The sequence below is a fragment of the Myxine glutinosa genome, chromosome 7 (assembly GCF_964187855.1).
Source record: "Myxine glutinosa chromosome 7, kmMyxGlut1.1, whole genome shotgun sequence".
NCBI lineage: Eukaryota > Metazoa > Chordata > Myxini > Myxiniformes > Myxinidae > Myxine > Myxine glutinosa.
The window spans coordinates 34,519,071-34,544,413 of NC_136267.1; the positions used below are offsets into that span (position 1 = coordinate 34,519,071).

General features: G+C 46.2%; 2 protein-coding genes across 29 annotated transcripts in view; one reads left to right on the plus strand and one right to left on the minus strand.

The window, feature by feature from the left end:
- Positions 1-25,343, plus strand: part of LOC137410750 (uncharacterized) — a 660,974-nt gene that overhangs the window by 204,862 nt on the left and 430,769 nt on the right. The gene's annotated exons all lie outside the window — the stretch shown is intronic.
- LOC137431102 (complement factor H-related protein 4-like) overlaps positions 1-25,343 on the minus strand; it is a 160,252-nt gene that overhangs the window by 65,715 nt on the left and 69,194 nt on the right. For 17 of the 28 annotated variants that reach the window (XR_013624054.1, XR_013624053.1, XM_078781455.1 and 14 more), the window contains 8 exons: positions 21,771-21,847; positions 6,573-6,699; positions 6,387-6,460; positions 4,911-5,037; positions 4,728-4,795; positions 4,390-4,534; positions 2,917-3,108; positions 1,358-1,432 (listed from right to left, as the gene is read on the minus strand). Coding sequence is in view for 26 of the 28 variants with exons in the window: in XM_078781455.1 (XP_078637581.1) it covers positions 1,358-1,432; positions 2,917-3,108; positions 4,390-4,534; positions 4,728-4,795; positions 4,911-5,037; positions 6,387-6,460; positions 6,573-6,699; positions 21,771-21,847 (885 nt within the window). In the remaining 2 variants the exon portion in view is untranslated. The remainder of the gene's footprint in view (positions 1-1,357; positions 1,433-2,916; positions 3,109-4,389; positions 4,535-4,727; positions 4,796-4,910; positions 5,038-6,386; positions 6,461-6,572; positions 6,700-21,770; positions 21,848-25,343) is intronic. The other 11 variants (XM_078781461.1, XM_078781452.1, XM_078781460.1 and 8 more) reach the window with 4 other exon arrangements.

Sequence of the window (25,343 nt, forward strand, 5' to 3'; positions counted from 1 at the left end):
GAGCCAAGAGCCCCACAAACCGCCGCCTTTATTGCTCCTCGTGGTGCCATAAAAGCACCACCAACTCCGTCCAGCTCATGATCGGCTAAACACAGCCAAGATGGTGCAGCTTCTTGTTCGAGCAGGACCCAGCAGAAGAAGCGCACTCCTCTTCCTCCCAAGCGAGAACCAATTACGTCCCTCGGGGTGTGGCCTACCGGCCTTCTTCTCCGCCCATTGATCCTCCGCCTCTACTGGGCGGGGCCTTTTGCTTATAGTGTTTATGTGGGTGGGGCTTAGTTGCCGTGAGTGTTCATTGAGCCGGCGCTGTTTGTAAATGTTGTTTAATGGGGGTTTTCATGTCTGGCCTTGTCAGCAAAACGTAAAGGGAAAATCACAGAGGGAATATCACGTACTGGGGCAAACTAACCTTAATCCCTAACTAATTTTCACTGCTTCACCCCTCGTGTGAACAGATATAAACAATCTTAAGCTACATTCTCCCTACTTAAGTACATCAAGATTTCTCCTATGCATCCATGGTCCATGCTATAATTATACAGTCCTACCTTTCCTTCATCTACCCCCATAAACGTAACTTTATTCAAATAAAATTTTATATTTGAACACTGGAGAACGCAAGTTGCCTTTTCAGCACTTTCAAAACCCTTACGTTTAGTAATACTTGGACAAAATAGTACAGCATTTTACGTCATCATGACCAATCCTTCTATCTACAATCATCATGACCATTCAAGTCAGGTCAGTCTCTTGACTGCCACTGGTAACATGTAACCCAGTGCTACCTGCCGCATGGTCGGGCAGTCGGCGACTAAACTGGCCACCCTCACTGGCTCGCCAGTGGGGAGGGTGACTGTGACACCCCGCAGGACTAAAAACAATACCTGTCAAAGGGCGGATGAGCTCCCTCTGGGAGCCAACGGCCATCCAGTAAGGAGATGGTGTCTCCAAAAAAACACTCATCCAGTTGGACCGGTTCCTTAGGTAGTAGGTTGAAGGCAGCAACCGTTCAGAGTGGTACTACCTTTCGGACTTAGGAGCGTTAAAGTGGTGCCCGGAACCATCTTACACTCTCCATGTCAGGATTGCTGAATTTTCTTTCTGTCTCACTTAAACTACGGCTACTGGGTGAGCTTCAATCTCTTTCTCACAAACAAGTGTCATACATTTTTCATCATACACCTTTCTTCGCTTCTATTTAAGGCCTGGCCTCGATGAGGGCTACATAGTCCGTGCCTGGAGCCTCCAACATGAAAAAATTAATACATAAATAAATAATCAAATTTGCCACTCATAGTCTGCCCATGTCCTTGTTTCTTGGTTTATATACAGTGACATTCATAACATGCAGACCCACCTTGATGAAACGTTTCATTCCGGTGAATCAGTTCATCGTTATCATTCCATGCTAGTTGTGGGCTGCAGGTTTCACCTGGATAAACAATAAAAGACAAATTATCACATTCTGGGGCACAAACTTTAACTAGAACGACACTCAGTAGAGAGCATACCTCCGCCAGGATGAACAGTTTCTGTTTTGTATCCCAATGATAGGCCGGATCTGGATTCGGACCTGAACCAAAATCTAATTGGCTTGTTCTTGTCACCTAACTTACTTATCCACCAAGTTTATTCATAACTCGTCCATAACTTTTTTTAAATATCATGTTATATATCGCTTTTCACCCGATCTCTCGATGGCGAAGAATCACTTAAAATTTAAATAACTCTCGTAGCCGAATCCATATTCAGATCTTCACCGAAATCGAAACGATTAGTCCTTTTCACACACACACAACCTCTCCACCAAGTTTCGTCCAAGTCAGTTCACAACTTTTCAGATATCTGCTATATATCATTTTTTGGCCATATCACTCAATTGTGAAGAATCACTTTAAAAATTCTACTAGCTGGATCCGGATCTGGATCTTCACCAAAATCGAATCGATTCTTCCTTATCACGCACACAACATGTCCAACAAGTTTCATCCAAATCAATCCATAACTTTTTCATATATCCTGCTATATGCTGGTTTTAGCCTTATCTCCCAATGGTGAAGAATCACTTTAAAAAAAAAAAAAAATTATCATATCCGAATTCATATTCAGATCTTCACCAAAACCGAATCTATTTGTCCTTGTCAGACACCCAACCGGTCCACCAAGTTTCGTCAAAATCCGTCCTCAAATTTTTTGAGATATCCTGCCATGTATCGTTTTTGGCCCTATCTCCTAATGGTGAATAATCAGTTTTAAATTCTAGCAGTCGGATCCGAATCCGGATCTTCACCAAAATATAATCATTTCATCCTTGCCACACATGCTAAGTCTAGCCTGGTGTTGGCTTAGCGGTTAGGGTGCCGGCTTGGGATCCTAGGATCCTGGGTTCGAATCCCGGTCGATCGCTGAATTAACGCCAGGGGGGTTGACTCAGCCTGTCATCCTTCCGAGGTCGGCAAATTGAGTACCAGCTTGCTGGGATGAATGATCACGGTGTGTACCCTGATTTAGAATAGGCACACCGTATCCCTGCGCATCGTAAGAGCGTGACCAAGGGTTGGCGTCAGGAAGGGCATCCGGACCATGAAAAAAACATTGCCTCAAACAGGGAACCATGATTGTCATGGGGCCCGCAAGGCTAACCCCCGCTCTAGCGGGGAAAATGGCCTTAAAACGATCATTCATATTCATTCCACACATGCTAAGTCTCTGCCAAATTTCACCCGAATCTGTCCACAACTTTTTGAGATATCTTCTTCACAAACGGACGGACGGACAGACAAACAAACAAACAGACTGACAGACAGTGGTGAAAACATAACCTCCATCCACCTTTGATGGCGGAAGTAATAACATTGAAAATCAGAAAAGTTGATTCCACTATATTTTGTAACATCATCAACCTTCCATTCTTACTTATGCATGTTGGTGTTTCGTAACTCCAGATTCCATTTTCCATACACTTTGAATGGTTTGAACCATACAAGGTGGTGAAGTCAAACTTGCAGGAGAACGTCAGCGCACTTGGGAATATAATCCCAAGTTCATTTATGTTGGTGTATAGCACACTGAATTCCACATTTCCTGGGATGTCTGGCATTGAACATACTGCAACAAAAAACATTATTTGGAAGAGGAGAAGGGAAATAAATAGGAATATACTGTACTGACATATCATATTGGCACTGTACCATTTTGTATGACATGCAATTTTTCAAAGAAAAAAATCAATATCAAGAATTCTATTCCTCATTGTACAGTATACGCTAACCCACTAAAATACCTCTAGCTGTGCATCCCTCTACAACCACCTAATGTTTGGTGGTGTGGTGTCGTGTCGAAATTATGATGATGACTTCATATGTATCTACTTGTTTTGCCTCTTCTCTCAGAAATGGATTGGGCTGACAATTCTGCTGCATCTGAAAATGATTCTTGGGAAAAATGCCAGGGGCATAGAAAAGGCTCCTCTATATGGTGTGTGGCCAAGTATAGAAACGAAGGTACATTCCATAGCTTGTAGAAAATGTCAAACAATAGAAGAGAAGGGACATTCAAAAAATTTCGTGTGCATTAGGAGGAACCAAGTAGGGCCTAATGCTCTAGAAAAGTTCAACGCTCTAGAAACGGCCATGGAAACCCATTTCATAAAGCTCCACACGAACACTTGTTGTGCTGAATTTGCTTCCAGAGGCAGTTTGGAACTCTGTAGTGAGTGTTGCAACCGAGGACAGATGATTTTTAAGTGCTACGCGCTTCAGCACTCAGCGGTCCCGTTCTGTGAGCTTGTGTGGCCTACCACTTCGTGGCTGTTGTTGCTCCTAGACGTTTCCACTTCACAATAACAGCACTTGCAGTTGACTGGGGCAGCTCTAGCAGGGTAGAAATTTGACGAACTGACATGTTGGAAAGATGGCATCCCATGACGGTGCCACGTTGAAAGTCAGAGCTCTTCAGTACGACCAATTCTACTGCCAATGTTTGTCTGTGGAGATTGCATGGCTGTGTGCTTGATTATCTATACCTGACATCAATGGGTATAGCTGAAACAGCCAAAATCCACTAATTTGAAAGGGTGTCCTCATACTTTTGGCCGTGTAATGTACATGGCACAAATCAGCACATACACGGCCTTTGTTACCTTTGGGGTTATCCAGATGTGACATCAGTATAAATATATAACCCCAATCCCCACAAATCAAATCAAAATACGTTTTCTGGTAAAATATTGTTTTGCTTTGTGGTGCACAAAACAAGCTTTTCATTTCAATTGAGAATATGTTATTCCTTTTCTTGTTATTAGTCAAATTGTAAGCTAAAATAATCAGCAATATACAGACAAATGCTCATGAGAAAAGAAACATTCTCTACAATATTGTTGGAGGATACCTGTGCGGCACTTCGGTAGTTCCACGACCCCATCTTTACACGTGACAGTAAGAGGTTCTGAGGTCACGTAATCTCGTTTACATTTCAGTATGACTGGTTTATCTCTGGGTAACCGGAAATCATAAAAGGACCACATGAATTGCATCTGCAAAATAAAAATGGAGTTTAAAACAAATACTGAGATGGATAGTACCATGATAACCAGGCCGAAATAAGATGGAATGCGTAATTATCAGGATAATTGGGTCGTTGTGTAAACTAAATAACCAAACAATGATGGAGGATTTACTAGGCAAGAGGTTGAGTTTTGGCATTAACTCAAAACCAGTAAAACAAACCTTTTTGTAATTCTCTGGAACCTGAAGATAATTATTCTCAAAATCCGATGTCTGTAGGACACAGAAGTCTGTAATAATCACACACAGGCAAGAAATTATATATTTGCGCAAAACAGGATAGCCTAACACAACAAATACTCATTCGAAATCAGATTAACAAAGACCATCAATGAGATTGTGTACCTGGTGCACATCTTGGCAGGTTGAAATGTTCATTTCCGCAAACTATTTGTAACGGCGTATCAGAGCTGTGATCTTCTTTACAATGAAAATTGACTTTGGTACCCAATGGGAACTTGTAACGAGATCCCTGGTGCAGAGATAGACAATCAGTTTGGGCTGATGATGGGTAACAGACAACTGCTCGGTAAATATTTCTTAAAGTGGTCATTCTCCCAATTCGTTCCATATTGTTAAACACAACAAGCCAAGAAAACCACTGCTGTACATCACACATTGATTTGGCACTTATAGTGTCTAAAGGTGTTTGATTGTTTGTTTTTTATTTCCAAATCAATCATAAGTTGCTTTAAACACTCCAGACCACTCTTGTAGAGTGTGGAGAAAAATAAATTCTCAAATTTGCGTTTTTGTTCACATGGACGAGTTAACGAACAAACTGCCTTAAAGTTTCCATAATAATTCATGTATATCAGATGTTGTTCATTTACCCATCCGAAGCCGAAGTTAGGATGGGGGAAGGTTTGAATGAGGGAACAAAGGGAATAGTTTTCGTTTTGGTTATTATAGTGATGGAACTGATCAGCATGAATCAAATCCCCAGCAAGCGCCTCCATGCAGATAATCGGGGTAGTATCAGAGAGCGAGCAGGTGGTGCTCGAAATACCGGACAAGTGGTGGGGGGCATTTGAGAAGCATGGACTGAAGATTAACCTGGAGAAGATGGAGGTTGTGTTGCTTAGACAGCAGAGAGGGCAATTGAACATCAAGGTTGAAGGGATGGAGATAAGGCAGAGATGTAATTTGTGTGCATCGGTGGAACAGTGTGAAACAAATGCATGGAGGAAAGTGATAGTATTTTGGAGACAGATATATAGAGGAGGGTACAGGTGGGTGTGAAGACATGGAGGAAAGTGGAGGACTTGATGTTGATGGTGGAGAGGAAGATATCGAGGAGATTTAAAGGGAAAGTCTTGAGGTCGTGTGTAACACCAGCATACCTACACGACCTGGAGAAAGTGGCAATGACAGAGCAGCAACAAGAGAGGAAAGAACAAGGCATCTATAGGTTTTGTGGGAATTAAGAGGGTGGAGAAAAGAAAGATGGACCAACTGAAGTAGGAGATCAGTGAGCATATGAGCTTGACGAGGAGATTGGTAAAAAGCGGGCTGACGAGGGCAGGGCACATGGGGCATATGGAGGAAGATAGACTTCTGAAGAGAGCGGATATGTTGAACGAGGCAGGAGCAAAATGGGTCGACTGCAGTTGAGATACGAGCATTGTGTGAAGATGGATGTCAGAAAGGTGGAGGTGGATGGAGAGTGGAGGGAGATGGCTGATGATATTGAGTGGTAGGTTCCATAGACTGGACATGGATGTCCCATGGACAAAGTGTAATTAATGAACATCAATGAGCACAAATATTTCAAAAACGTACAGGAGAAACCATCATGGTGTGCAGCATGGGGATTCCTACCTGCCTCTGTAAACTGCGACGACGAACCACCAGATTTCGTTCGCTTAGCTCATTAAGTGATACACTGCAACACACTGAAGTTCAGAAACACTCGGGTTAGCAAGACGATGGTTAATATACTCTCAGGATTTCGTTTGGAAAGAATGTATGACCCCTAAAAACACTGCAGAGTCTGAGTGTACATACCAGATCGACATTCTGGAAGTTGGATTTCCCCTTCATCGCACTCAGCAGGGTTTGTGCCTTGCAATTCCATGCAAGAAGGGCAGTTGAATTCATGAAAAGTTTCTGATGGGAGGATATAAGCTTGATCCTGAAGGATGCAGAAATTCAAATCTTTTTTTCCCCTATTTTTGACTTTTTTGTTAAACAGTTTTTGGTTCAATAACAATATTTCAGAATCATTGGAATCTCCCGTGATGAAGCTAACTCCGAGGGCCTTTCACTCACTCACCGCAGGCAGGTTGGTGGTCTTTCTGTCTTCTACCGACTCCTCTCCGGCCTTGCTCCCCCAACTCTCTCTGGGCTCTGTCCCCCAAATATTCCTACAGGTCGCACAAGATCTGCCTGCAACCCTCTTATGGATAAACTGCCAAAATCAAGACTCTCTGCTCACCTTCACTCTTTCATTCCTCTTTTCTCCCGCCTCTGGAACAAACTCCCTCACTCTCTTCAATCCCACATCTCCCTCCATGTCTTTAAAACAGTTGTTCACCACCATCTCTTATCTTCCCCCATCCAAAACCTTGATCTTTTCTACCCCCGTTAATTCACCCCAGATCCACTTTTTTGAAATTCCGACTTCTTTCCTGGAAGTCCTAGCAGTGTCGATGTGTTTTATACCTCTCCAACCCCCCCCCCCCCCCTTCCCGTGCCTCCTTCTCTCAAGCCCTCTCCCTCCCACAGATCTCCCGATGTCCCTGCTCTCAAATGTTGTACTTGTGTGCTTCCCCCTCTCTCCCCATCTTGTCTCCCACTCCCTTTATTTCGTCTTATTTGACCGTTTATTTTTTTTTGTCATTAATGTTAGCTCTTCCACGAGCCTCGATCTTGTTTACAAAAAAAAAAAAAGTGACGATGAATTATTGTGGAAAATGTATTAATTATCTAATAATTTGAGAAAAACATTTCAAATCTTTCCTTTCTTCAGTGCCATTCACGACGATTGTTTCTCATCTATTTAAATCAGAGATACTGTAACTGAGTTTCATGTGTCGGTACGGTTGGCAGGATGGCCTGGAAGTACACACACTCACCTCTAAGCCGTCTAGCCTGGGTTTGAATCTGGACCCAGGTATAAACTGTCATCCTGGTGTTTCACAGACGGGGTGATTCATCAATGTGTGTGATGTACCTCGGATGGACGTTAAACTGGGGCTCCTCTCTGCCGGCTTTAGTTGGTGGACGTCAAAGATCTTACAGTGTCCTTTGTGAAGACTATGTGAGCTGTCGCTGGCACAATAGCTGAATTCCAAATTCCTGCCCCAACTACTGCTGGGAAGGTAATGGCAAACTACCCAATGTAACCCTTGCTCAGGAAGTTCAGGAAGCTCAGGAATCTCAGGAACCCTTGCCCCGTTACCTCACAAGTTTGCACATTTGCGGTTCACAGTGATTTTCAGGAACGTAATGACAAGGCCTCCTGCATATGTTAGAACAGTGTGGGGTATCATTATATGAACTCTCTTATTACCTCCGCCACCAAATATCTCAAAAGTTGTGGATGGATTCGGACGAAATTTGGCAGAGATGGAGCGTATGTGACAACGACGAAATGATTAGATTTTGGTGAAGATCCGAATTCGAATCCGGCTACTAGAATTTTTAAAGTGATTCTTCACCATTGGGATATAGGGCCAAAAATGATAAATAGCAACATATCTCAAAAAGTTGTGGACGGATTTGGACGATTTTGGTGGACCGGTTGGGTGTGTCACAAGGAAGATTCGATTTGATTTTAGTGAAGATCTGATTATGGATTCGGATATGAGAATTATTTAATTGTTTAAGTGATTCTTCACCATTGGGAGATAGGGCCAAAAACTATACATTGCAACATAATCTCAAAAAGTTGTGGATGGATTTGGACGAAACTTGGTGGACCGGTTGGGTGTATCACAAGGAAGATTCGATTTGATTTTAGTGAAGATCTGATTATGGATTCGGATATGAGAATTATTTAATTGTTTAAGTGATTCTTCACCATTGGGAGATAGGGCCAAAAACTATACATTGCAACATAATCTCAAAAAGTTGTGGACGGATTTGGACGAAACTTGGTGGACAGGTTGGGCGTGTGACAAGGAAGAATTAATTCGATTCTGGTGAAGATCCGGATCCGGATTCAGCTCGTAGAATTTTAAAGTGATTCGTCACCATTGAGTGATATGGCCAACCAGGTGGAGGTATGCTCTCTACTGAGTGCCGTTCTAGTTGTTTTTGTTATTTCTAACTTTTATTAACGTGATTTTTTTGCAGAGTGTGGTGGATTTGATATCACTTCAGGTTGCAGCAGTATTTGTAGCAGATTAGTCTGTCATTGTATTGTTTTATTACATACCATGCATTTAGGCCTACTCGTTTTAGTGGCTAGTTGAGATTCATGTTCTTTCTGTCGAGTAAGAAAGGTAGTGATAAGATGGTTTGGAAGTGAATTAATTAATAGAATTCTAGTCAATAGGAGAATAGAGAAAGATTTTAAAGAATGTGATTCCTTTCCTCATACGAACACTTCAAAAGTATAGAACACAGACAGACCACCAGCGGTTGGCAACCCTTGTTGGGCTGGATGTAAGATCAGGGAGAAACATGAAGATTAATCCAATGAATGAATCTGAATTCATTACAGAAAACAAGATTAATCAAAATTCAATATATTCAGTTGTAATCACCAGGAACTTTGTTTTATAGTTGGGGGTGGGGGAGTAGTTGGTAATAGGACAGTGGGTAATAGGATCATGGGTAATAGGCTCGTGGGGAGTGTAGTGGGAGGGGAGTGGGGAAAGTGGAATTTTGTTGGTTCCTTTTTCAATAAAACGTTTCCATCTGGATTGTACTTGTGTGAGGATCATACATTTAATTGTGCTTTGCTTGACTTGTCTAATTACAGTTTGCTTTAACAGCTACGTTTATTTGTGCTCAGCTAGAGTTCATTTATGCTAATGCTTCAGAAAAGCATTGAATTACATGATTTGCTTTTACAGCCAAACTCAGTGAAGGCTTTTAAAATGCTGATAGTTACATTTGTAGAGTTCAAACTTTAGTCAAGCTGCGCTTGAAGGAAAAACAACTTTCACAATCCCTGTGACCTTGTAAGAACTCTGCAAGGGGAGATAATAACTTAAGGAATGTTGCAATAAAAGAATGTGCTCGTCCCCCACACTCTTTCCCTTGGCTCAGCACTCCAACAGGATAGGACCAGGGTAGGGGCTAGTGGTCAGCTTTTCCCCTCTTTGTCTAAGACTGCTTAGCTTGCAGATTTAACGGAGATTGCTATCTTACTTTGAAATGTATATAAGAAACGCCTTTGCCGAGTTACTTTCAGAGAGTGTCTTGGATCCTCTCTGCTCATTTGGGCTCTGATTTTCTTTGATCTCTCTCTCCACAGCTGTGTATTGGTCTTTCAATAAACGCCTGTTACCCTTTGATTTGTAGAGGAACCTGGTTCGATTCCCGACATTCTGGTGGCAGCGGTGGGATACAATACAGCAGCGAGGCAAGGGAGGAACAGACCCTGGTTGGAGACCTGAGAGGAGAGGCCGGCTGGCACTTGATTTGATTAAGGTGAGCCCTTGTGCGAGAGTTGTTCCAAATTGTGCTCCGCGCTTCTCCCTGGGTTTGGTCTATTCCCCCTGTGCCGTCCGTGCTTGTATCATGAACAAATTGTAAGTACTGTAAGTACGGGCCATTTTGCCCTAGAGTGACGGGTGATTTATTGATCTATCAAGGGTAAGGTTACGATTAGCAAAGGAGAGGGAGAAAAGTGAGGCTAGGCGACCGCAGGGCAATGCCGGTAAGCCAAGAACTTCCCAGGAAAGGAAAGCCTAGAACAAAAGAATGGGGAACAAACCAGGAAAGGAGGGGGAGCCCCTCAGAAAGACCTCGGCATATTTTATGTATAAAAAGCATCATTATGCCGCTGTAAGGCCAGGGAAAGCATGGGCTTAGCTAACAAAGGACCTAAGTGAACCATGGCCGGAGGAAGGGTCATTTGCACTCGAGAAATTAGAAGCACTGTATGGAGCTCGAGATAAGCTAGAGAAGGAGAGGAGACATTTCCTGCCCGACTATTGGAAAGTGTATGGGTGGTGGACGGAGGAAGGGTCATTTGCACTCGAGAAATTAGAAGCACTGTATGGAGCTCGAGATAAGCTAGTGAAGGAGAGGAGACATTTCCTGCCCGACTATTGGAAAGTGTATGGGTGGTGGAAGGAGGAAGCGATGAAGAGGCAGGCAGCATCAATACAGGCTAGCCTGGCAGGATAAGTATCGAAGCTACAAGGAGAGAGGAAGCAAGCGGATAAAGTACAGGAGAAAACGATTAGGGAAATAGTTAAGCAGGCGAACCAGCGACTGATGCCGCTGGTTCAGGGTAAAAACCCCGTGGCAAGGGAGGCAGTTACCAGACCCCCACCCTTCCAAGACCTGAACCCTGTCCCCGGGTTCAAGGCACCACCCTCCCTGCCCCCACCCCTTTTACCCCAGGCGTTAGACCCCCAGGGAATCCGACCAGCCGTTCCCCAGGACTACCTTAGCCCGGGTAACCCGTTCAGAGGACAAGGGGCGAATGGGGGAGATGAGGGAACAGACATTCCAGGGTTCCCGCCACCGATAGGGCCGGGAGGACTATACCCCTCACTGGCAGGGCTTACTGAGAATGAGATCCCACAGACTTTGACCGGAATGTTCCCTGTTAAAACCATTAGCGTACGGGGAGAGGCTGGGAACGAACGACCTGTTACGGTTAGAGTACCTTGGAGGGAATCCGATTTGAATACTATGGAAGAACGAGTAAAAACCCTGATAAAAGACCAGCCTCATCAGGTGCCCGAGTTCATGCTAATGTGGATACAAAATTTGGATGCGGATTGGCGGGATGTCTGCCATATGGGAAAAGCTATAATGCCCTCGCGGGTGTGGGAACATGCGAAAGCACACGGAGAGTGGCCAAATGAGGAACCAAACCCAGCCCTAGATGAGGCAGCATGGACTACTCGGGTAACCCGGCTGATGGCCGGGGTACGAGCCGCTTTAATGCCAGCCGCAGGGCCCGATTGGAACAGAATATATGCCCTAAAACAAAAGCAAGACGAAGCGGCGGCGGACTGGAGAGAAAGATTGGAGAGAGCATTGGTAAAATTGGGAGGGTTTCCCCAGGCAGTGGATGTACCCACGCCTGTCCTGAACCACTTCCTAGTAGAAGGAATGAGGCCCGCAATAAAGAAGCGCATCCAACTAGTCAAACTTGGGTGGAGGAATGTCCCAACCAACGAATTATGTGAAGCTGCCGATCAGTGTAGCGACTGTGATGAGAAGAAAGCTGATATAAAGGAGGACATACTACAAATGTTGGTACAAGATCGACGGGCCCAATTCAATCATAAAGGGGGAAATCGAGACTGTGGCCATGCCCAGAATTGGAGTGCCAGGGTAGGTATCAAAGAGGAATGGGGCTATGATGAGGAAAATGACCTTGACGACAACAATAATAGACAAGTCAATATACGGACAAAGGGGCCCTTCCCCCCAAACTGGGACCCAAATGGGACCTGGCCGCTACAATGGGCACAACCGAACCAGCAGCCAGCTAGATGACCGAGACAACAGGGTCCACGTAACAACGGCGAACACCCCACACCCTCGGCTCCACCGGTTCCGAAAGGGGCGTGCCTCCTCTATGGACAGATGGGACATTGGAAACGCGATTGCCGTAAGTTCCGCAAGGGGCCCCGTGGACCCCCACCACAGGGCAACCGAGCAGCCTATTGACGGGACGAGAGCGGGTCGCCTAACGAATGTCCCCTTTTGACTATGACACCTACAGAGGAGCCGATCTTAACTCTGGATGTGGACGGACAACAAATATAATTTCTCATAGATACGGAAGCGACCCGCAGTACTATTAATGAGGGGCAATTACCATCCTTGCGCCCCACACATAAGAATGATCAAATTATGGGCGTCTCGGGTTTACCCAAAGCGCTTCCTATTTCAGAAGAGGTGAGAGGTGAGAGTGGTATGCGGCCTGTTAGAAGCTAAGCATGCTTTCTTAATGACTATCACCGCCCCAACTAACTTGTTAGGACGGGATTTATTTCGTCATTTGGGCTGCCAAATTTCATGTACAGAGCAGGGGGTTTTCATAGATGTTGCAGAATCTAAACGCGACCTGCTGATGGCGGTATTGTCTCGCACTGGCCCTACCGTGTATTGGTGGAGGCTAGGCGAAGGGGCTTTGACAAATTTGGGAGAAATAATTGATACGGTGTGTTCTGGAGGTGAGGAACTGCGAAATTGGTTACAGGTGAACCCAATCACAATGGACATAAGATACGACCCACCCCACTGTACGGCCTACTATGACGCTAAGGGAGATGACAAGGAATATCGGGAGCGGGTTAAGGGAACGCTGGGTAAAACCTCAAACGTACATTTATCGTGAGTGTGGATTGGCCGCGAGGGGGTGGGGATTGAGGTAAGCTTAACACCAGAACATCGTGCGCTGTCCCGATACCCCGAAGGAGTAGAGGCTCATGTCACCGTCACCACTGCCCAAGGGTGGCCACTGGAAAGTGTAGGCTGGATGATGGGATGCTTACGACGGGCCCCGATCGTCGCCTCTCGGCTGGTGGGCCACTGGACAGTAAGAACGCTTGGAAACGGAGAAGGGTTTGTTATTGACACCCCGCTACAAGCGGAAAAAGGGGGATTCGAAGAAGTAGACCTGCCCCCTAAGGGCTCCCATGTTGTGAGGGAGGTACCCAAGACCCCGGGGGAATCCGACGACATTTTGAAGGATGTTCAGGCCGATTTATGGACTAAACATGATAACGACGTCGGTCGAATTTGCGATGCTGAACCTTTGGTAATACCAGTGAAACCTGGGGTGCCCCTCCCAAACGTGAGGCAGTATAAATTACGACATGAGGCCAATGTGGGTATTGCACCAGTAATCCAATCCCTGATAAAACAGAAAATAATTGTGGAAACCAACAGCCATTGCAACACGCCTATACTGCCGGTAAAGAAACTGAAGAAAAACAAATGGAGATTTGTACAGGATCTGAGGGAGGTGAACAAAATGATACAAGGCATACACCCGGTAGTGCCAAACGCGGAGGCCCTCATGACATCTATCCCACCGGACGCGACACATTTTACTGTCATTGATTTGTGTTCTGCCTTTTTCTCTGTACCTATTGCATCTGATTCACAGCATTTGTTTGCCTTCACCTGCAGGGGTCGCCAGTACACTTGGACTGTGTTACCCCAAGGTTTGCTGACAGCCCCACCCTATTCTACCGGGCATTGCACCGAGCCCTGGAGGACGTGGAACTGAAAGGGGGATCAGTGTTGTTGCAGTACATTGATGATTTGTTGATTTGTTCCCCCTCCAAAGAAGCCTGCGAGGAGGACTCTGTGGCCTTGCTAAAAGCCTTGGCGGCCAAGGGCTACAAGGTGGGATTAGAAAAGCTTCAATTTGTTCAACAGGTCGTAACGTATTTGGGCCATGCCATCTCGCACGGCAAATGAGGACTGGACGCTCAGCGAGTGATCGCTGTCACGGAAGTGCCATGGCTGCGCACGCAATGGGAAATGCTGCGTTTCCTAAGGTATGATGGGTTACTGCCGCACTTGGATAATCGACTATGTGCTACTCGCTAAACCACTATACGAGGCCACCAAACTGGATGGAGGCCCCGAACAAAATAGTGTGGTCGGATGACATGATACGCTGTTTCGAGGGCATGAAACGAGCATTGGCTACGGCACCCACTTTAGGGCTCCCCAATTACGCGAAGCCATTCACCCTTTACACTCACGCGGTGGGGGGTTTTGCCCAATCTGTATTGACTCAGACTCATGGGGAGAAGGAGCGCCCCGTAGCCTATTTGAACAAAAAGCTAAACCCGGTCGAGCTAGGGCTTCCGATGTGCCTGCAAGCTGTAGCAGCGGCTAGATACGCAGTGGAAAGAAATGCGGACATTGTCATGGGACATCCGGTAACGTTACGGGTGCCACACTGCGTCACTTCATTATTACTACAGCGAAAATCCCAACACTTGTCATCCACTAGATTAATGCAATACGAAACCGCACTGATTACCGCGGCAAACATTACTATTGAGCGTTGCACTACACTCAATCCAGCTTCACTGATGCCCACACCAGAGGAGGGTGACCCCCATGTGTGCATCGAGGTAGTGCAGCAGGTTTCTGCAGTGCGCCCGGACTTGAAGGACACTCCCCTCGATAACCCCGATTGTGTGTTTTATGTCGACGGATCAGCTAAGCGTGCATGGGATGGCTCTCTGCTGTCCGGGTACGCGGTGTGCACTGGTAACGAGACAGTGGAAAGCGGACGCCTTTCACCTACCTTTTCGGCCCAGCAGGCAGAGCTATGCGCCCTAGCTAGAGCATGTACCCTGGCTGCAGGCCTTGCTGTCACCATTTACACGGATTCAGCTTACGCTCACGGGGTGGTTCACAACAAAGGAGCGATCTGGAAGATGCGAGGCTTCCTCACATCTGCAGATTCGGTAATAAAGAACGGTGATTTGGTCGAAGAGTTACTCCAAAGCATTTTACTTCCCCGCGCTATCGCGGTGGTTAAATGCCGTGGCCACCAAAAAACGGACACTGACGTTGCCCGGGGCAACGCCAGGGCGGATGCGGCAGCAGGAAAGGCGGCCAACCATCATATAGGCCGAAACATGCCAGTGGTTACACGGGCTAAAGGGGCACTTGCACAGACTGCCAAGGTACTGGCCTCAGGGCCAGACACCACACCAACTAACGACGACGTTTTGAGGCTGCAAAACGCAGCAACAGCAACCGAACACGATGACTGGATAAAAAGGGGCTGCAGCGTGACCCAGGCCAGGTGAGATCTGGACCCTCGACGGGAAACCAATAGCACCTAAGAAATTACTGCCCTGGCTTGCACGCATGGCACACCAAAAGGGCCATGTATGCAAGAGGGGGGGTGATGGAGCAGGTAAGAGACACTTGGGCGGCACCGGGATTGTCGCGCATTGCATTGGACGTATGTCGGTCATGCGCGGTTTGTCAACAACACAATGGGGGGGGGGGGGCACCACCAAGACACCCACATAATGCGGGCCACCCTCAACCCTGGGGGCCGTTCGCCCACATCCAGTTCGATTTCATAAATATGCAGCCATGTATGTCGTTCAGTTACATTCTGGTAATCGTGGACATGTTTACAAAATGGGTCGAGGCCTGTCCATGCGTCAAGTCAGACGCCCCGACAGTAGTTAAGCGCCTCGTGCGGGATCTCATGTGCCAATTTTGAATTCCACAAAAGATATCCTCAGAACAGGGTGGCCACTTCACGGGAGATGTAATTAAAGGCGTTGGGTGTAAAACAATCCTTCCATTGTGTATACCATCCGCAATCGGCAGGGCTGGTAGAACGCACAAACGGGACTCTGAAACTCAAGCCAGCAAAGATCTGTGCGAACACAGGTCTGAAGTGGCCGGAAGCGCTCCAACTTGCATTGATGAGCACTCGATCCACCCCTAGTCGCACCACGGGTCTTCCCCCCACGAGGTGTTAATGGGGCGGCCTATGAGTTTGCCTGTTTCGGCCCCAGTGGACATGTCCAAACTTGATCTGCCTGTGATGGATGACATGCTTTTAAAGTTTTGCATAGGACTGTCCTAATGTGGCGCGCAGCATTCACGCACGAGTACGAGATGTGTTGCCTTAACCAACAGGCCACGCCATCCACTCCTTCCAAGCCGGAGACCAGGTGCTCGTAAAGCATTTCACTCGCAAGAGCGCACTGGAACCACGGTGGACGGGACCATTCCAGGTATTGCTGACTACACCAACCGCAGTCTTTTGCGAGGGTAAGCCCTCCTGGATCCACGCCACGCACTGTAAGTTGGCCATCCTTGGCCATTTCTTCCATCTGCTTGGAAATCTGCCAACATCACCGCTTTGCACAAAAAAGGTGCAAAAACAGATCCCAGCAACTACAGACCAATCAGCCTTCTCCCAATTATCAGCAAGGTCATGGAATCCATCATTGCTTCAGATATGAAATCTTTCCTCTTCTCCAATGGCTTGATCTCTGATCATCAATTTGGTTTCAGACCTGGACACTCCACTCTGGACATGCTGCTTCTGCTTTCTCAACAATGGATGGAGGTCCTCAATGCCAAACAGGAAATTAGAGCAGTCTCCCTTGACATATCACGTGCCTTCGATACAGTCTGGCACCCCGCTCTGCTCACCAAACTCTCCTCTTTTGGTATCCATGGAAATCTCCACGCATGGCTGGTGGACTTCCTCTCTAGTCGTAGTCAACGTGTGGCCCTGAATGGGTTTCTGTCATCTCCTCTTCCTGTTCAGGCTGGAGTTCCCCAAGGCAGTGTTCTGGGCCCTGTGCTTTTTCTGGTCTTCATCAATGATCTCTCTGACTCTCTTGAAAATCCTCTCTATCTCTTTGCTGACGACTCTACTCTCTGTCACTCCATTCTTCATCCCTCAGATCGGCAGTCTGCAGCCTCCTCACTCTCTGCAGACCTTGACAAAATCACAGACTGGGCAAACAAGTGGAACATGTCTTTCAATCCTGACAAATCTCACACTCTTACGATGTCTCTCCGAAAAGACCGACTGGACAACCCTCCCATCCACTTTCTGAATAATCCTCTCCAAGAAGTTCTGTCACTCAAGCTTTTGGGTCTCACTATCTGCCATGATCTTTCCTGGAAAAACCACATTTCAAATCTGGCCTCCAAAGCCAGTCGCCGACTGGGCATCCTCCGTCGTGCAAAGTCCTTCCTAGGCACACCTGAGCTCCTCACCACATACAAGGCTTTCATCCGCAGCTCAATGGAATACTGCTCTCCCCTCTGGGCTGGTGCTCCTGCCTCACACCTAGCTCGCCTTCGCGCTGTTGAAATCAAAGCATTCAGAATCATTGGAATCTCCCGCGATGAAGCTAACTCCAAGGGCCTCTCACTCACTCACCGCAGGCAGGTTGGTGGTCTTTCCGTCTTCTACCGACTCCTCTCTGGCCTTGCCCCCCCAGCTCTCTCTGGGCTCTGTCCCGCAAATATTCCTACAGGTCGCACAAGATCTGCCTGCAACCCTCTTTTGGTTAAACTGCCAAAATCAAGACTCTCTGCTCACCTTCACTCCTTCATTCCTCTTTTCTCCCGCCTCTGGAACAAACTCCTTCACTCTCTTCAATCCCACTCCACCCTCCAAGTCTTTAAAACAGCTGTTCACCACCATCTCTTATCTTCCCCCATCCAAAACCTTGATCTTTTCTACCCCTGCTAATTTCACCCCAATTCCCCTTTTTGAAATACCAACTTCTGTCCTGGAAGTCCTTGGTGTCCTTGTGCTTTATACTTCTCCCTCCCCCCCCCCCCCTTCCCATGCCTCCTCACCCCGGGCTCTCTCTCCCTTCCACACATCTCCCTGCTCTCGGATGTTGTGTTTGTGTGCTTCCCCTTTTCTCCCCATCTTGTCTTCCGCTCCCTCTTTTTGTGTATTTTGTTTGTCTGGTCGATTTGTTTGTGAAGTAAATGTTAACTCTTTCACGAGCCTGGATTCAGTATACAAAAAAAAAACAAAAAAAAAACCAGACACCACAACACAGTAATGACGTTGTTAGCCACAGGACTTGTGCTCCTGATAACAACAGTAACATGCATCAGCGGCGACGGATCATTCATTAGTAGCGCCGAAAGGGGGGGAGTCTGGGAAAGATTGTTGCCACAACAACTCAGTGTAGCGCTGCACCAGGAAATATCACTACCATGTTTCCGTGAAATATCCAAATGGGGCCATAATAGTGTGTGCAGAACCATAATTTGGGAAGCGTCCTTGAATGGTAGTAGGTTTAAACAGGTATTGAAAAAGGTTCGTGTGCAAAAATATTGAGGGGTAACCACTCTCCAGGTGGAGGAACAGCCAGGATACAAATGGGGGTCACCCAATTTCAGGATACGGATGTGCACACACTTGGAACAAGGCATGTTAATGAAGCTTAGGTGTAAAGGATGGTTGAAAAGGGGAATGATAGATGGCCCATTAAAAGCAAACTTCGAAATCATACTTAGACCATACCCCCGGGATAAAGCTCAAATGAGAAACGAGGAGAACACACATTGGAAATTAGCAAGAGAGGCTGGCGACAATTCAAAACAGGACTCAGTGCTGGTCGTGCATGAAATTTCCCCAGACTGGCAATGCTGGGATACAAATGATAGTTTTACTCTTGTCTCTCAATTATCTCTGCTCCCAGCCCATCGATTCCCCATGTTTGGTTTCCACTTTAGAAAGAGAGGGTGTTAACAACGACCAGGGGTGGAATCGGCCATTTAATTTTCGGCCTTCGGTGGCTGCTCATGTGACTGATAGGCCTCCCCGTCTGGGTTAAACCAAAGAAAGGGGTGGTCTGCCTCCAGGGCTCCGGCCACTTGCGTATGGGGAAATCAGAATGTGCATGCACTCTCCCAGGAAGAACCACCTTTAGAGGCCATTTTTCCCCGCAGAGCAGGGGTTGGCATTTTTTGGGCACCATGGTCCCTTTTTTGAAGCAATGTTTTACAGCCGGATGCCCTTCCTGCCATCAACCCTGTTCGTCGCCTCTTGCGACACACTGGGAAATACCAGTGAACTGGTACTCAATTTTCCGACCTCGGAAGGATGACAGGCTGAGTCAACCCCCCTGGCATTAATTCAGCGATCGACCAGGATTCGAACCCAGGATCCCAAGCCGGCACCCTAACCGCTAAGCCAACACCAGGCTAACTCTCCTCTCCTCCCAGGGAAGTTGGGAAAAGGGGAAAACGGGATTACACTATGAATAGCATTGCGAGATAAACACATCCACAATATAACAGCTATAACATTCTCTAGGGGGGTTAGTAGGATCAATGGGGTGACAACGGGAATTCAGTGTTTATCCACCCACCTGATCCCACCCCATGGGATGATGTTAATATGCGACGATAAGGCATACCCCTATTTACCAAATAATTGGGGGGTGGGGGGGGGCACATGTTATCTCGGCTCGGTTCTTCCCGATGTCGAGATACTGGATAATCTAGATTCAAGGCCATTGAATATGCGATATAAGAGAGCAGTGTGGAACGAAGACGGGACCACGACATTACATGGAGCGGGATAGGAAAAGGCGCTGTGTTTCTTTTTCCCAGGAGCAGGCACGGTCATGAATAGCTTCCGGATAGATGAGATGGCTTTAGCTTTGGAAAAGGTAGCTAACGACACTGCCACACTCGCCACAGCCCATAATGAATTATTAGATACAGTAGTTCATATGCGCACAATGGTAATGCAGAATTGGGTGGCTTTGGATATGCTACTGGCAGAGAAAGGAGGAGTATGCGGGGTAGTAGAAGTAAAATGTTGCACGTATATACCAGATCCATCCGAAGGGGTGTCAGCCGCAATAGTACGATTAAGAAAGACCAGTCATGCATTGCCTATTGATTGAATCTCGCGCGAAAACTCTTTGAATGCTGACTGGCTTACCAATTGGTTTACAGGATGGACAGGCACGATAGTTAAGTGGTTGTTGTCCGCACTTGCGGTGGTAATTGGGGTAATAATTTGGGGGGCACTAATGAAAGCCTATGTGCTTATATGCGTAAGAAAATACTTTACAGGATGGATGGTCAAAGAAAGCGCCGGCAAATACCATGGTCTTGGCCGCTGATCTGAACGAGTCCTCGGCCGTTGATCCGGACGAGGCCTTATCCGCGGAACCGAACGAATCCTTGGCCGTCGACCCGAATGAACCCATGGATGATGCTGATGTGTTCATTGCGTCTGAAGATTGTGATGACTTTGTAAATCCCCTGCGGGAATTGTCTAATGTTTCTTATGTATTACAGGCTCACAGCTGTCTAACTCCTGTCGACATAGCTTTGGGTCTGGCCACCAAAAGACCTGATACTCCGAATCCCTCTGAGCACACGTCCATGGATGACTGACACACAGGAAGTTTCTCTCTTTTCCTTGAATTGCCATGCTCTGTACTCTCAACAGGAGCAGATGATACAAGATATTGACGATGTTATGTATTCCCCAGAACAACAACATGTGCGGGCTCTTATGAGCATGGACCTCGATTAACTTCAAAGATCTGCAAGGACCGTGTTTGTGCGAGGTGGGGGGAGCCAGTTCCGCAGGGGAGGTGATGGGCCCTTTGTGGAGCACATCCTCATCGGACCAGGCGTCTTCGTTGCAGATCCGAAACATTAATGGACTTCCATTTTCTAACACACGCGTGGCCGCACAACCTGCCTTTCAAGTGTGCATGCGTGGCACTATGGGCACGTGGAATGCGCTTGGAAGGACACACTTGCAACACTATTCTTACCTGCTTAATAAAGCCCGCTGGGGCATTGTCTCTTTGATACGTTGTCTCGTAGAGACAAAAGGGGCGAGGTGTGGGGATCATACATTTAATTGTGCTTTGCTTGACTTGTCTAATTGCAGTTTGCTTTAACAGCTAAGTTTATTTGTGCTCAAATAGAGTTCATTTATGCTAATGCTTCAGAAAAGCATTGAATTACATGATTTGCTTTTACAGCCAAACTCAGTGAAGGCTTTTAAAATGCTGATAGTTACATTTGTAGAGTTCAAACTTTTGTCAAGCTGCGCTTGAAGGAAAAACAACTTTCACAATCCCTGTGTCCTTGTAAGAACTCTGCAAGGGGAGATAAGAACTTAAGGAATGTTGCAATAACAGAATGTGCTCGTCTCCTACACTCTTTCCCTTGGCTCAGCACTCCAACAGGATAGGACCAGGGTAGGGGCTAGTGGTCAGCTTTCCCCCTCTTTGTCTAAGACTGCTTATCTTGCAGATTTAGCGGAGATTGCTGTCTTACTTTGAAATGTATATAAGAAACGCCTTTGCCGAGTTACTTTCAGAGAGTGTCTTGGATCCTCTCTGCTCATTTGAGCTCTGATTTCCTTTGATCTCTCTCTCCACAGCTGTGTATTGGTCTTTCAATAAACGCCTGTTACTCTTTGATTTGTAGTGGAACCTGGTTCGATTCCCGACACTTGTACTTTGGGGAAAAGTTTCGATGTCACGGACCACTCAGCACGGTTGGACGACAGTACCAGGTCCATCAAACAAGTCCTACCTTTGCTTTCTTTCCAAACGACAATGGTTTCTTCAGGTTTCTTTCAGCCAGGTTATTTCTTGTCACATGACATGTTACTACAAGAAGGAAGACAGGGAAGAAAAGGTGAACAAAGAGGGAGAATGCCATCATACTAAAATACGCAATTTGGTGTCTGTCTGGCTGTCTATCTGACGATATTTGACTACGATACATTCGGTCGTTATTTATCCAATCTCAACCAACTTTGATGGGAGGACTATGGGTCACACAATGAAGGTTGTAGCGTATTCATTTTCCCCCCTTCCTTAGGGGGTTTTCCTCGCCAATGGAGATGCGTGTTGAGGTGTACATCCATGTTAAGATAGCTTTATTGTGGTGTTTTCCCAAGGCCACTTCTAATAACAAAACTAATGATAATAGCATTATATTAATGTTATTACAAAGCAATATTAATACTAATAATATCCCACCTCCCCCATGGGGTTTTTCCTCCTTGAACAAACGCCGTATTAACGTGTATAAATAGCTTATTGTGATGTTTTCGTTGGAGCACCCCCACCAGAAGTAAAAATATTATAAACCACAAACATCTATGATTACCTTTTAAAACAGTCACTAATGCTGTTGAACACTAAACTGAAATAAATTTGGAGGAATCTGGATTCAGTCAATCACATCGACGATCACACCTGATTGTAGATCTACTGTAGTCTATATACTATATATTGTCTATATACTCCCCTCTGGGCCGGTGCTCCTCCCTCACAACCTCACTGTTGTCTATATACCCCCCTTTTGGCTGTTGAAACCAAAGCTTTCAGAATCATTGAAATCTCCCGCAATGAATCTAACTCCGAGGGCCTTTCACTCACTCACCGCAGGCAGGCAGGTGGTCTTTCTGTCTTCTACGGACTCCTCTTCAGCCTTGCACCCCCTGCTCCATCTGTGCTCTGTCCCCCAAATATTCCTACAGGTCGCACAAGATCTGCCAGCAACCCTCTTATGGTTAAACTGCCAAAATCAAGACTCTCTATTCACTTCCACTCTTTCATTCCTCTTTTCTCCCGCCTCTGGAACAAACTCCCCCACTCTCTTCAATCGCGCTCCTCCCTCCAGGTCTTTAAAACAGCTGTTCACCACCATCTCTTATCTTACCCCATCCAAAACCTTGATCTTTTCTACCCCCGTTAATTCACGCCAGATACACTTTTTTTAAATATCAACTTCTTTCCTGGAAGTCCTAGCAGTGTCCATGTGTTTTATACCACTCCCACCACCCCCCACCACCCCTTCCCACTCCTCCTCCCCCCCAAGCCCTCTCCCTCCCACAGATCTCCCAATGTCCCTGCTCTCAAATGTACTTGTGTGCTTCCCCGTCTCTCCCCATCTTGTCTTCCGCTCCCTTTATCATATGTTTTATGTGTCAGTTTGTCCTTTTGTGATTAATGTTAGCTCTTACACGAGCCTCAATCTTGTATACAAAAAACATTAAAAAAAAAAAACCCCACCAGGGTTAATAACACGACCCTTCCCCTGCCGGTTCCATGGAGTTCTTCCAAGGAGTTTTTCGTGGCGTTTTTCCAAAGCCGCTTCTCATTACAAAAGTAATAACAATACCTATAATAATAGCGTAATATTAATGATTTTACGAAACAATATCCCCACTCCCCAAGGGGTTTTGTGACTTGCGATATTGCCTCCCCTCACCCCTCTGACACCCTCACGGAAGTACATTTTATTATAGGGAAGTTAGAATGGTGAGGCATGGTCTGGTCTTTTCAATGACCTGAACTAACATAAGTAATAGTAATATTAATTGGCAATAATAATAAGGATAATAATATGACTCTCCTGCAGTGAGTGGGTAGTTGAATAAATGAGGAAATTGATTTTTTCATAATAATTTTAGTTTTGAGGACCTCTATTAATCCTTGTGCCCTTTAATATCTGTGGCAAGCCTGTTGTTGGCTTAATGGTTAAGGTGGCTGGCTTGAGATCTTAGGGTCCTGAGTTTGAGCCCCTGTCTACCGTTGAATTAACACTAGGTGGGTTGACTCAGCCTGTCATCCTTCCGAGCTCGGCAAAATGACCTGGTGGACTAGTATTGGAAGGCACTGTATCAACGGCACAGCCATGCCCCCAGAAATGATGCAACCAGCAGCCATAGGCTACACACAAAAGCTATATATATATATATGTCAGGTCGTAGATTTGTTATTGCCTAATGTTCAGTTATAGACGGTCGACTAATGCGTTATGATTTAAATGTTGTTTAAAAATGCTATTTCATAAGTTAATAAAGGGTTTTCCGCTTCGCTTTAGTTTAAAATGAGAAAATACTCGCTTCGGTCGTGCTGGACAAATGGCTCGTATACATGTGCCCTTTCGAGGCTAGATAAGTCCGGTCGTAAAATCCCTCTTTGATTCGCAGACGGCGCCTCGAGCCGCGGAGGGAAAAACGGATTAGGCGCTTGGAATGTGAAACTTTACGTAGAATGATTGGATTGCAGACATAAACCTTTGGATAATGGTCTTATCAGGGCCAAGAATGCACTCTCCCTTCAGTGAGTTACATTTTCTGTCACCTCGGAGCCTTGAAACCACATCTGGCCCGGATGCTAACGGTGCGTGCTGCACTCCCCCAAGATGAAAGAACGGATGACGGTGGGGGCTAGGGATAACGGTGGGAGGAACTCTCGTAGTTCCTTTGTTCTCTCGGAGATTTTCTGATAAACGTGTCCCTATTTAAGCGGACTGTGAATCAATGCATTTTCAGGAAAGCTGGACGTGGCATGACGGCGAGCCGTGCTGTAGAAGTTCGCTTCCTCCAGATCTGTATAATTGGTATTTTTAATAAAGCTTCGTCATTCTCAAGCTGTTGGTGAAACTTCTTTTACGAACAAAGAGCTGTTGCTTGACATTTGGTACCAGGAGTGGGGTGCAACAAGACAGTGACAGTCGAGGCGAATCCTGAACGACCCGAGGGGGGCTGCCTGAGGCCGGGACGCCGGCACGCTGATTTGTTTAAGGTGAGCATTGTTTTTTTTATCAGAGGGCAATCCAAATTCGTACCCCCCTCCTCGAACGGGCACAGTTCGTCTCCCCTGTCACCTGTACTGCCTGCACTCCGAACAGAAATTGTAAGTAAAGGCTAATTTCAAGCCTTGAATGGCGAGCCTTTATTGAATTTACCAGGATAACGTTAAGAGGGTAACAGGAAACGCTAAGGGTAATATCTTCGCAAGATAACATTAAGAGTAAAGCTAAGGATATATTTTGCGTAGGATATCAGTAAGGATAACGTTATAGTTAACAAGTTGGAGGGGGAAACGTGAGGTCGGACAGCCATAAAGGTTGAGCCAGGTGGACAAGAACTTTCCAGGAAGGATCAGCCCAGAGACAAGATGGGGTATGCCATTGCATGCCAGGGAACGAAGGGCTGTGGCTAACTTAGAGGGCCAAAGGGACATGGCCAGGAATAGGGAAAAGCAAGCAACAGAGGTCCAGATAGAAACAGGCCAGGACCAGGTGAACAAGAGAAAATAAATAGGCTCACAGCAAGGGGCCAGGTAACCACAGGTAAGAAGGACA